Source organism: Dipodomys spectabilis, unplaced genomic scaffold (assembly GCF_019054845.1).
Source record: "Dipodomys spectabilis isolate Male_0828 unplaced genomic scaffold, ASM1905484v1 ptg000034l, whole genome shotgun sequence".
Lineage (NCBI taxonomy): Eukaryota > Metazoa > Chordata > Mammalia > Rodentia > Heteromyidae > Dipodomys > Dipodomys spectabilis.
Window position 1 is genome coordinate 11335340 of NW_024870711.1, and position 13160 is coordinate 11348499.

Sequence of the window (13160 nt, forward strand, 5' to 3'; positions counted from 1 at the left end):
GTTTAATCATTGCTCTGATTGCAGCCGCCTGACATCAGGTGAGCATGCATTCATTTGGGGGAGATCTTCCTAATTCTTCTATTTAAAACAACCTCTGCTACCATAATTCTATTAGCTCTCTATCTAAATCAGCATACATTTAGTTATAACTCCTAGTTGATTAAATTTGCATGTGTTTAATAGGAAATTGATTATTTTCTGTAAATTAATACCAGTGACATCTTTCTTGTGACTTGTCTGGTTTAATCTTTACCCCAATTCAGCTCTACTTGACTTAGCTATATGAATAATAGAGAAGGCATCAGGGCCCATGACACAGATGACAAATCTGGGGTTGGGGGGCAGGGACACTGGGCCTGCTATTTTTTCTGTCTGCCCCTTGAGGAGGCATTGACGGGCAGAGACAAACTCAGGATAAGGGAGCCAGAGAAACAGGAATTTCAAGCACTGCACATGAATCCTCTCCACGCAGAGCACTGAGCCCACCCAGGCTCCACAGCATCATCCCAGAGGAGGGAAGGTCCAAGAATGGCCAACTCAGCAACATGGAAGCCAAGGATCTGAACACAAGGAGCAGCTCTGCCGGGCAGTGTCTGGGGCTCCACACACACAACCACCATCGCTACCCAGGTCCCCAAGGCCAACGCCACCATCCCATGCCACAGGTGTGGTGTCTCCAGCAGATAGCCTGGAGAACCTGCACAAGGCTTCTTGTCTTTTTTGGAAGCCCGAAGCCATTCATATCTGGACTATTTGCAAAAAAAAAAAAAAAAAAATACAGAAATGTTCCAAGAAAAAATTGATTTTTCTATCACCACAGATGATAAGTGAGAATTCATTCACTTCTTTGGAGCCAGAGGATGGCTTTTGGCTCCCTGTGCAATTTGAATTTACCTGCAACATCAGGAGATGTGTGAGTGGAGACGATCTCGCTTGTTTTCCCCAGTCATTCAACTTGCCAGGTCTCTCCGTGTTTTTAGTTTTCCATTTTCCCTGTGTTTCCACTCAGGCCTGGCCCAGAGTTCCCAGTGTTCTCATGGCTGCTGGCACTGGTTGTAATTTTTGTTCCTTTTGGCCAGCAGAGGCAGCAAGCCGTCCAGCGTGCTCTGAGATCTCTGGCGGCAGGTGAGTGGACTCTACCAAGTGAGGGTCATACTCCCTTTCTGGGCTGTTGGGACAGTAGAAGGGCCAGAGTTCAGCCTTGAGTGTGCACCAGGGAAGCCCGGGATCCTCTGCTTGCAGGTGCAGTGGCCACATGACGCAGTGTGAATGTGAGAACAATAAGGCATAGTAAGAGCCAGCTTACTGAGACCGAAAGTACATAAAGTACATAAAGCATAGCAAATACCAATGACCCTCTCAGGGCAGGGCCCCGGGGTGCCCTCCAGATGGGGGTTTTCACTTCAGGGCCACTGGCTGGATATGCTCACCAGTCACCAGATGTGAAACAGCAGGCTCTGCTCACATCTGCCACAGCTGCATGCAGAGGCCAGGTCTGCCTGGGGAGGGATCTCAGTCCCAGGGAGGAACCCCAGATCCGCCTGTGGAGGGATCTCAGTCCCATAAGAGAGACCCCAGATCTGCCTGGGGAGGGATCTCAGTCCCACGGGAGGGACCCCAGGTCTGCCTGTGGAGGGATCTCAGTCCCACAAAAGAGATCCCAGATCCGCCTGTGGAGGGATCTCAGTCCCATAAGAGAGACCCCAGATCTGCCTGGGGAGGGATCTCAGTCCCACAGGAGGGACCCCAGGTCTGCCTGTGGAGGGATCTCAGTCCCACAAGAGAGACCCCAGATCCGCCTGGAGAGGGATCTCAGTCCCAGGGAGGGACCCCAGGTCTGCCTGTGGAGGGATCTCAGTCCCACCAGAGAGACCCCAGATCTGCCTGGGGAGGGATCTCAGTCCCAGGGAGGGACCCCAGGTCTGCCTGTGGAGGGATCTCAGTCCCAGGGAGGGACCCCAGATCCGCCTGTGGAGGGATCTCAGTCCCACCAGAGAGACCCCAGATCCGCCTGGGGAAGGATCTCAGTCCCACAAGAGAGACCCCAGATCCACCTGGGGAGGGATCTCAGTCCCACGGGAGGGACCCTGAAGGGAGTCTGTGGTCGGGGAGTTTGGGGTGAGTGCTCCCTCATGGTTTGGAGTACATGGAGAGGCATCATTCTTGGAGGGAGAGCTCAAGACTTACAGGCACAGGGACCACCAGGGAGCAGGCACTAGGCCACCTGAGGCCAGAGGCATGAGAAAGAGTGTTGCATCCCATACGACAATCACATGTGGACAAGCCACGTGTGTTCAGCCTCAGTAGATCCACATGCTCAACAGGAGCACGAATGACCCTGAGGAGGACAAGCTGAGACCCGTCACCACATGCCAGCCAAGACCCGTCACCACACACTGGCCTAGACCCGTCACCATGCACAGTAGCCGGTGCAGGCAGAGCTCAGAGAACAGAAATGCATAGACAGCTCTCATGTTCTCTACCCACCAGCAGCCAGGAGGACAAAACCAGCCGTCGGGGCGGGGGGGAGGGGGGGGCATGGAGCCAGGGTCATTTGGACCTGCTCAGCACTCTGCTGCTGTCTCCTAGGATTCCCTGCCCCCTGCGTGTTTTGTGTCTCAGCTCAGGGGTCACTCTCCACATGGAGGTGCGAACTGCCCTGACAGGATGACTACACTATGACTCAGTGGTAGAGCACATGCCTTGCGCTAAAAGCTCAGGAACAGCATCCAGGCCCATGGTTCAAGCCTCAGGACTCACTCACACACACACACACACACACACACACACACACACACACACACACACACACGTTTTCTGGGTCAAAATGTGAGTTGAGCACTTGAGAAAAATCATGAGAACTCTCTCAGCAGGTGACATGAAATCCACACGCATGAGAATGTCTTTTCTGTGTCACCACAGACTTGAGAGCTCCTGATAAAAGCTGTAATATCAGGTTATCAACAAGCCTTTTTCTCTCTTGGCATTATACTTTGCCCACCAGTACTAAGTCCTGTCTTAATTTGCTGACATGGAAATTTGATATAAGGATTTTTGTAGGAAAGAGCAAAGGGGGAAATGTTCAAATAGGCATGCACCAGCCCTGCCACCACCACTGCATCATGGAGGGAGGTTACAGAGTGACAACCCATGGTGCTAATAATGGCCCCCTTCAACTGCTTCCTAACCTCCAAGGCTGCTTCTGTGACTCACTTCTCTTTACACGTCTGACAGTACCAGGAGGCAAGCACAGCAGGCCTGATTATTGGCACTCATGGATGGAAACTCAAATGGCAGAAAAGTCAAGAGACTCACTATATGCCCTGGATGAGAACCAATGGATGAGAATCAAGTGTTCAGGATTTTAGGCTGATGGATTCATAGGGAAATAGCAATGTTGTGGTTACAGTTATTAAAACATGAAATAAGAAGACACAAAAGGAACAGACTGAATCCTAAGACTTGGTTGATTACTAATTCAGAGAACCATCTCACAACTTGGGTCAGTGTGAAGGACCTGGCATCACCAGCTTTGCTCGCCGCCTAGCCCATGGAAGATGTCCACCGATGTCTGCAGTGTCGACCTGGTGCTGAATGTGGTAAGCGCCACACAAGCCTCGGATGCTGTTGTTCCCACCAACAGCTTTGCCATCCCCTCATCCAGACAGCTTTCCCACACGGTTACCAGCCAGCCTAGAGGAAGGCGGGCCCTTTCCTTGTTTAAATGCCAGCAGAATGGCCCAAATGCAAGACTCCATGTATCATTGTCATTATCAGATTGTATTGTATAAATACTGAAAACTGAGCTCTGAATCCCCTGATAATGACCGCCCCCAGGCCTCTTAGGGCCGTCTCCAGGGGAAAACACGTCTCTGGCTCCCGACCCAGCTTTCTGCAGACCAGCTGGCCGCCCGGGGCCATCACGTGTCATCCCCATCGATGTGTCGTTTGCTGTTTGCTCTGCGATATGGTAGTTACTAGACAGCCATGGCACACGATTATGGGGCACCATGTGATATGTTCTGTGTCTCTCAACCACAAGAGGATCAGGGTCATTAGCAAACCACTCACCTGAAACACCTGTCACTTCCTGGTGCTGGGAATAGTTCAGCTCTTCTCCTCAATCTGCTCTGAAATATACAGTAAATCACTGCTGAGCCCAAGGGTGCCAGCCTTCCCTCCTATCCGACTGTGCTTTTTACCCATTAGTCAACGCTTCCCCGTCCCCCACCCCAACAGGCTTTCCTCACCAGGGGCACAGGGGAAAAGTCTTTCTAGTGTGACCTGCTGGCTGTTTCCTGTGCGTCTGTGCTCACTGAGCATGTTTGGCAGTGGTGCTAGCTTCCATAGCGTTAATGTATCCTCCACCCCCCCCACACACACACACACACCAGGCTATACTGCTGGTCTTCTTCAAACACTGAGCTATTCAGCATGTCTTCTTTTTGGCCTTGATTTTCCAGAACTAAACACTAAATGGCGCCCAATTATAGTAATTATCTCCTCCTGTTCCTGATGTCATTAGATCCCTCTTTAGCTGTGTGCGTCTACTTTTGCTTTACTGCAACCGTCCTCCGAAGAGGCAGCTCATGCCTTTCTTGTAATCTGCAAGTCAGTGATAGAAATAGTTAAGGTATCGATTATCACTTAATATGTGTACAGGTGTGCATGCAAACACACACACACACACACACACACACACCCTTGATTTCTGCTCAGCACTATCCGAAAAAAGAAAGTTGTATTTGCTTTTCAGAGTCCCAGAAAAAGCAAAGCCCCAGTTAGTTAAAAATCCAGCTGACTGTCATGCTGAGTGCTTGAGGAGAGTCTTCCTGGGCATTGATTGCAGAGAAGTGGACCATAGCCAGCAACCTCAGGGAAGGAAGCAGTTCTAGAACTCAGTGCAGTGGCACTCCAGTCCGCCTTCCACCACCACACACCTGCGTTGCTGGGTGGGGAAAATGAGTGTTTTTGTTGATGGCTGGCTGCAGCAACTGTCTACTGCCTACCTCATTCTATGAGTTCATGAATTGAGTAAGTAGAGAAATAGGGGCTACTTCCCAAGTCGGGACCGGAATGAAAGAGTCTCTTCCTTAACTAGAAAGTTTACCAAGGAAATGGATTGGAAGATCCCTTCCTCTAGAGAATTGTCATTGAACTTCCACAGCATTTACTGCAGCCAGGGGTGTGTGCGTTGTATTCAGTCAGAAGTATTCAGACTCACGAAAGTGCGGTGCATGCTGTAAAGACAGAGGCCCGGGGACCCTGGCCCCGTCCACGTGCTTTGTTTCGTGGCCTCTGTTCCATGTTTGGTCTGAATGGGCATTTGGTTTTGGGGCAGCGCTGGACTTTCTAGAAACCTGTGCGGTCCCAGCCTTCTGGTGTAAGGGCAGTGGAGCACTTAAGACCTCGGGAGATGGAGGAAGGAAAACGGCCTCGGCCAAGGAGGAGACAGGCCAGGCAACACGCAGGCAACAGGCCAGACCTGATCTGTGTGTCCACTTACGTCCCTGCGCACGAGGGAAGGGCGTCAACAGGAGACATGGGGTGCAGGAGAGGAAGCAAAGCTAGGTGGTTGGCAAGTGCAGGGACCGCGCAGGGAGGAGGGCCCGGGCTGGCCCGCGGAGGCTCGCCTGCCCACAATCCCACGGGCTCCCGGGGGAGGGGACGGGAGGCGGGGTGACGGGGATCAGAACCCCGAGCCCAGCTCTGCAGACCTGGCCACTCGGAGGTCCACGGGGCTCTCCCGCGCGGGGCGTGATCAGACAGTGGAAGTGTAAAAAGGGTGCCCAGATGACCCCGCCGAGGAAGGGTGCGGGACCAAGGGTGACTGCTGCCACAGCTCCTGGGCGAAGCTCTCCCCAGGAGAGCTCCCCAGGCGCTGCCCTCGAAGGCGGAGACTGGTCTGCGAGCACGAGGCGGGCACGAGGCGGGCAGCGCATGCGCAAATGCGGGTGTGGGCCGGCCATTCGAGGTGAGCGGGGAAGGGAAGGCCGCTCCGCTCCCCCGTGCCGACTCAGCGACCGTGTGCGCGAGGTGAGGCCCGGGGAAGGCCCCGGTGGGCGCTTGTGTCCACAAGACCGCGTGACGGCCACTTCCTGGGGACGCGGCAGGGCCAGACCCTGAGACCTGGGCACACGCATGGTGGATGAAAGGGTGCTGCGCGGCTCTGCGCCCGCGCTTCCGGCCTCCCGGCTCCCAGCTCCCTACCCTGCGCCCGCGCTTCCGGCCTCCCGGCTCCCAGCTCCCTACCCTGCGCCCGTGCTTCCTGTCCCCAGCTCCCTACCCTGCGCCCGCGCTTCCTGTCCCCAGCTCCCTACCCTGCGCCCGCGCTTCCTGTCCCCAGCTCCCTACCCTGCGCCCGCGCTTCCTGTCCAATGGCTCCCTACCCTGCGCCCGCGCTTCCTGTCCCCAGCTCCCTACCCTGCGCCCGCGCTTCCTGTCCCCAGCTCCCTACCCTGCGCCCGCGCTTCCTGTCCCCAGCTCCCTACACTGCGCCCGCGCTTCCTGTCCAACGGCTCCCTACACTGCGCCCGCGCTTCCTGTCCCCAGCTCCCTACACTGCGCCCGCGCTTCCTGTCCCCAGCTCCCTACCCTGCGCCTGCGCTTCCTGTCCAATGGCTCCCTACCCTGCGCCCGCGCTTCCTGTCCAACGGCTCCCTACCCTGCGCCCGCGCTTCCTGTCCCCAGCTCCCTACACTGCGCCCGCGCTTCCTGTCCCCAGCTCCCTACACTGCGCCCGCACTTCCTGTCTCCCGGCTTCCAGCACTGCGCCCTCGCTGTCTCCCGGCTTCCAGCTCAGCGGCCCCACCCTCTGCCCAGACATCCCCATCAGAATGCAGAACGGACCGGGAAACGTGCAGCCGCTCGTTGGGAGCCAGTCTTTCCGCTGGCTTTCATCTTCCTTTCATTGCACATAACACCAGCATGGAAATGGACTTAGGATTGCCCACCACGTGTTTCACTCACAGCTATTAATTGGCTACCACCTGACTTGACTCAAAAATCCCTGGCAGGGTTAGAATATATAAAAGAGGCTAAACTTTAGGAAGACCTCGCATACTTGGGCACACCCATTTTACCAGGCACTGAAATTAAACCAGAATGCATCCTTGTTTGCAGTTTTCCAGCTCCTTTCTAGTGCAGGCAGCCTGAGCAGAAAACTAATCTGCCGTGGTGGTTCCAAAGCCTTCCTTGAAACCTGGGGAAGCGGCCCGTCCTGTTTCCTACGTAAAACATTCCATTTGTGCTTTTTCTTGCATTGCACAAAACACCTTATTACAATAGACGTTTCAATAACACCAGCAGTATTTTTTTCTAGTTCTTTCAAAAAAAAAACAAAAACCACCTGGTCATATTCTCATCTTATAACAATGTCTGTAGATGTGGTGCATTTTGCATTTTGCAAAAATGACCGACAACTCAACAACCCAGCCGCGTGTTCCCAGGAACCTGCAGGGTTGCAGGTGGGGAACTGGGGTGCTCAGGTCACAGCGTTGAGGTGCCTGTAGCTGAGAAAGCACATCCTGCTTAGGCTGATTCTCAGGTGCAGGCTGCAGGGGTGTGGCTGGTCCCTGGACCACTGAGTCTTAACTTTGATTGCACACTAGCACCACCAGAGGTTTTTGTTTTTTTTTTCTTGTTGGTCATGGGGCTTGAACTCTGGGCCTGAACACTGTCCCTCAGCTCTTCAGCTCAAGGTGAGCACTCTACTGCTTGAGCCACAGCGCCACTTCTGGTTTTCTAGTGGTTTATTGGAGATAAGAGTCTCACGGACTTTTCTGCCTGGGCTGGCTTTGAACCGTGATCCTCAGATCTCAGCCTCCTCAGTAGCTAGGATTACAGGTGTGAGCCACCAGCACCCAGCATCCAGAGATTTCTTTTTAAAGACAGGTACTGGGGACCCATCCCTGAGGCTCAGAGTTCCCTCTAGGTCGGGCTGGTAGACAGCAGATCAGGCCATGAATTTTTTACAGCTCTTTGGGTGAGCTGTTCTGCATGAAATCCAAGGGCCTCGAGCATGGAGGCCCCAGACAGGGAGAGCTAGAAGCCCAGTATGTGACCTTACTGCTCAGCCCTGTGGTGGGCTTCCAGTAGAGTGGCCGAGAAACAGCTTCACCCCTTTGCACACATCAGCTCCAGTCTCTGCTTGCTCCTCTGGACATGGGCTTCCCCTAGTGTCCAGCCAGCATCCCTGCCTCCCTGTCCACCCCAGCTGCCTCAGGTGAGGGCAGAAGGCTGCTGCCCCTAGCCATTCACCCGCCAGAGGCCACAGCTGAGCTTCTGGCCCGGTTTCCTGGTCCTCCCACAGGGGTCCCGGGCTGCTGGCACACCTTTCCTGTGTGTGGCTCTGGGCCACTCAGCCTCCGCCCTGCCTTCTCCTCCTGACACGAGGGTGTGCAGGAAGCATGGTCTCCATCCCCACCCCCCAGCATTCTCTCTGCCTTTCCATCAGAGTGAGACCACTTCTTAGCTGTCAGTCACCCCCAGAAAACAGTTTCCCCCAGACGCCTTCTGTAACAGGAGGGACCCTTGAGTGGAATACGTAGTCACAAAATGACAGGTGCTGTGTGTTCCTGCTTACTTCAGATGAAGGACCTCAGTGCGTGGTAGTTCCTGCCTGTAATCGCAGCACTTGAGAACTGGGGCAGGAGGATTACAAGCTCCAGGCCAGCCTGGGCTACCTGGAGAGGCCCTTTCAACATTAAAAAAATCAAACCACCTACAGTGTTCGAAACCCACAGAGACAGGAAGTGGGATGGTGGGGGCGGGGCAGGGGGAGGTAGGGACAGAGTTCCCATCAGGACAATGGAAGGGCTGGGGGTGCTGACAGGGCATGCACTCTGTCCGGTGAGCTGTGCACATGGGCACAGAGAACTGCTTCTCTGAGCCTCTGTGAGGGAGGCCAGAGGAGGCCGTGCTGCCAGGCCCCAGCACCTCCATGCCAGCCACCATCCTGGTCCACATCTGACCTGTTTGCCAGATGGTGTGTGGCGGCCAGCACACAACTGTACCACACCGTGATGAGCCAGCACGGGGTGAACTCAGATTCCCGGGCACAGACCACATTCCTCTGGCCAGATGGATGCTGAAGTGCCTGGAGGAGCGGACACGGGTGTCAAACAGTGGACATTTGGGTGTTAGGCTGCTAAATAGCAGTGGTGTCTGGTGAGCTGTGCGGGACTGGAGCATGGTCAGTCCGAATGGCCGCCGATGGCCCTGCCGGCACCTCTGTGCCAAGGATGGAAATGGGGGGTGAAATGCTGTGAGGGTTGTGGTTTTGGAGCTTCTGTCTGACCCACCACCTTTTCTTCCTTTCCAAATAGATTTTCATCTTCGAGAACAACATCTACTACCGCGCACACGTGGGGAGGCAGGCCATCCGCGTGGTCTCCACAGGGAAGGAGGGTGTGATCTACAACGGCCTCAGCGACTGGCTCTACGAAGGTAGTGGGTGGCCGCGCTGCAGCCAGGAGGGAGCTGCGAGCAGCTGGGCGGGGGATGGGGCGGGGGACTGCACATGGCTGAGGCTCTGTGTCTGTCTGTCTGGGACTTGGTGTGTGGCTGGGCTGGTACATGGCCAGGTGGGTGCGTTGGCTGGGGTTGATGAGTGGCTGGGGTCAGTACATGGCTGAAGTGCGTGGCAGAGGCCCAGTGTGTGGCTGGTATCCACACATGGCTGAATCAGCACGTGGCTGGGGTCCTATGTCGGGCTGCAGATAGGAACAATGAGTGTTCTCAGGGAAGACTGTGTGGTCACAGGGGCCAGAAGAGACCCCGCCCAGCCACAGGGTCTTGGTAACTTCACTCCAAAACTCTGCACCTGCTCTGTAGGTAGGGGAGGCCCGCTGTGCCCTCCATCTATCCACAGATCACCAGAGGGCGAGTGGAATGCATTCAGCAAGTGCACAGCTACATCCACTGTGGTCTGGGGTGGGAAGAGGGTGCTGCTGTGTTCGTTACTTCAAAGTAATAGTTACAGTAGTAGCAATCAGTGTGACCAGAATAGTCACTGTTACTTATTTTTAAGGCCAAGGTCAAGGCCCCCAGGCAGCCCCCAGAGCCATGGGGTAGGAGCCCCTCACTCCATCCCCACCCCGCCCTGCAGGCCACGCAATTCCCAGGGCCATGCAGGCTGAGCTACCACAGGGCCACACCAACAAGAGCCCGAGTCCTGACTCAACTCTCCTTTGCAATCCATAACCAGGAGATTCAAAACATCTTCTTCAGCGTCTTCTTAGTAACACACAGAAGAACATTGCTTTGCCATTCAAAGCATCTTCTGGAGCGTCTTCTTAGTAACACAGAAGAGCATTGCTTTGCCATTCAGGTTAAGCTTTCACTTTAGCAAACCCATTGACAGTGCCCTTTTGTCCTTCTAGGCCTTTGTGAGAAATTATGCAGATGTGGTAAGACAGCAACCGGCCAGCTTAATCTGCTTAGTTGTGTATGCTAGTAGGTTCTCTCTGTTGATGCTTAGACTTCAGAACTTGGGAGCCCTGAAGAAGCTTGCTTCTTTTTTAATATCTGGAAAATATACTTTGAGGGTTGCTTTTGCCTAGTCAGCGACTTAACTTTTATTTCCAGACTGTTCCTTTAAGGGAAGTGGGTATGTAAGGAGCAGCCTGAATGCCTCTGCAGAGAGCCTGAATCTGGGCAGGTTGGTTGGAGCAGCTCAGCTGTATTAAATGGGAAGGAGCCGCCGCAGTCAGACCTTGTGTTTAGTGGTAGCAAAGTGCTCTATTGATCTGTTTTGTTTCCCAAGGAGAGGCACAGACATATTGAACATGGCAGGGTATTGGAGACACGGAGAGAGAAGAGGTAGGGAGCAGGGAGCTCCTACCTCTCTACCACTCCCTGTCCACTAGGGGCAGCCTACAGTGAGGGGAGCGGAGCACCAGGATGGCCCACTCCGCTCCCCTCCCCCCCCCCCCCCCCCCCCCCCCCCCCCCCCCGCCATGGTCTCCAATCCCCAGGATGGCCTGTTCTGGCTGTCAGCTGGGTGGCATCTGTCTTGGCGGCATTCTAGACAGAGACCATGGCCCAGGCCAGGGTGACTGGAGACAAGATTCATCTGCCAAGTACACATCCTCATTCCTCCAAGCAGAGGTTGCATTCTTACACAGAGCTGTGGTTTTAATAGGAGCATGAGGATAGTTTGATGTACCATGCACTGCTTGAAGTTTTGCTAAAGTCGGCTGGCCACAAACTAAAGTCAGGACAAGGGGTGTTTTTGGTTGAGTGTTTGAATGGGTGCTTTTGTGCAAGGCTGACGATTGCATAGACCCTGACCGTGTGCACTTAGGGACAAAGCGTGGTCATCCCTGCACTTTCCAACAGGGTTCTTTGTCACCATGGTTATAGAACAGGTTACATTTTCCAATCGCTCTTGGTTTATCAAGTATCACTAGATTATTTTCATCCTTTTCTTAATCATGAGACTTTCAAGTCAGTCATAGTCCGGTGAAGCTGCCAGCCTCACACCTCGATACTGAAGCTTGCCTGCAGAGGCACGTGCAGAAGATGAGGCATGGCGTGCGAGGCCCACCCTCTGGAAGCCAGCTGGCTTAGGGCATTTCAGGCATCCAGGCACTCAACCCAGCCCAGCTGAAGTGCTGATGGAGGGCCAGGCTTCAGTGAACCTGCAGAGCCGTTTGCTGAGCATGGCATGGGCCATTGGGCTGGCATGGCAGGGAGGATGGAAAAGATGCCCTGCAGGGAATTCGGGGAATTCACTGACAATCTGGTCTGCTATGATGACACCTGGGTTGAATTGAAACCCTGACTGTTCCAGAGCTTCAAAAGCTCTCAGGAGCAGGTATGAAGGAGGTGAGGGGTCACTGTGCACAGGAGCAGGTGTGGAGGAGGTGAGGGGTCACTGTGCACAGGAGCAGGTGTGAAGGAGGTGAGGGGTCACTGTGCACAGGAGCAGGTGTGGAGGAGGTTAGGGGTCACTGTGCACAGGAGCAGGTGTGGAGGAGGTTAGGGGTCACTGTGCACAGGAACAGGTGTAGAGGAGGTGAGGGGTCACTGTGTACAGGAGCAGGTGTGGAGGTGAGGGGTCACTGTGCACAGGAGCAGGTGTGGAGGAGGTGAGGGGTCACTGTGCACAGGAGCATGTGGAGAGGAGGTGAGGGGTCACTGCACAGGAGCAGGTGTAGAGGAGGTGAGGGGTCACTGCACAGGAGCAGATGTGGAGGAGGTGAGGGGTCACTGTGCACAGGAGCAGGTGTGGAGGAGGTGAGGGATCACTGTGCACAGGAGCAGGTGTGGAGGAGGTGAGGGGTCACTGTGCACAGGAGCAGGTGTGGAGGAGGTGAGGGGTCACTGTACAGGAGCAGGTGTGGAAGAGGTGAGGGGTCACTGCACAGGAGCAGATGTGGAGGAGGTGAGGGGTCACTGTGCACAGGAGCAGGTGTGGAGGAGGTGAGGGGTCACTGTGCACAGGAGCAGGTGTAGAGGAGGTGAGGGGTCACTGCACAGGAGCAGGTGTGGAGGAGGTGAGGGATCACTGTGTACAGGAGCAGGTGTGGAGGAGGTGAGGGGTCACTGTACAGGAGCAGGTGTGGAGGAGGTGAGGGGTCACTGTGCACAGGAGCAGGTGTGGAGGAGGTGAGGGGTCACTGTACAGGAGCAGGTGTGGAGGAGGTGAGGGGTCACTGTGCACAGGAGCAGGTGTGGAGGAGGTGAGGGGTCACTGCCACAGGAGCAGGTGTGGAGGAGGTGAGGGGTCACTGCACAGGAGCAGGTGTGGAGGAGGTGAGGGGTCACTGCACAGGAGCAGGTGTGGAGGAGGTGAGGGGTCACTGTGCACAGGAGCAGGTGTGGAGGAGGTGAGGGGTCACTGTGCACAGGAGCAGGTGTGGAGGAGGTGAGGGGTCACTGTACAGGAGCAGGTGTGGAGGAGGTGAGGGGTCACTGTGCACAGGAGCAGGTGTGGAGGAGGTGAGGGGTCACTGCACAGGAGCAGGTGTGGAGGAGGTGAGGGGTCACTGTACAGGAGCAGGTGTGGAGGAGGTGAGGGGTCACTGTGCACAGGAGCAGGTGTGGAGGAGGTGAGGGGTCACTGCACAGGAGCAGGTGTAGAGGAGGTGAAGGGTCACTGTGCACAGGAGCAGGTGTGGAGGAGGTGAGGGGTCACTGTGCACAGGGGCATGTGT

At 55.0% G+C, this 13160-nt stretch overlaps 1 protein-coding gene across 1 annotated transcript in view; it reads left to right on the forward strand.

Moving 5' to 3' along the window:
• Dpp6 (dipeptidyl peptidase like 6) overlaps nt 1-13160 on the forward strand; it is a 456045-nt gene that overhangs the window by 355957 nt on the left and 86928 nt on the right. The window contains exon 8 of the mRNA XM_042677192.1: nt 9327-9447. Within this exon, the coding sequence (XP_042533126.1) occupies nt 9327-9447 (121 nt within the window). The remainder of the gene's footprint in view (nt 1-9326; nt 9448-13160) is intronic.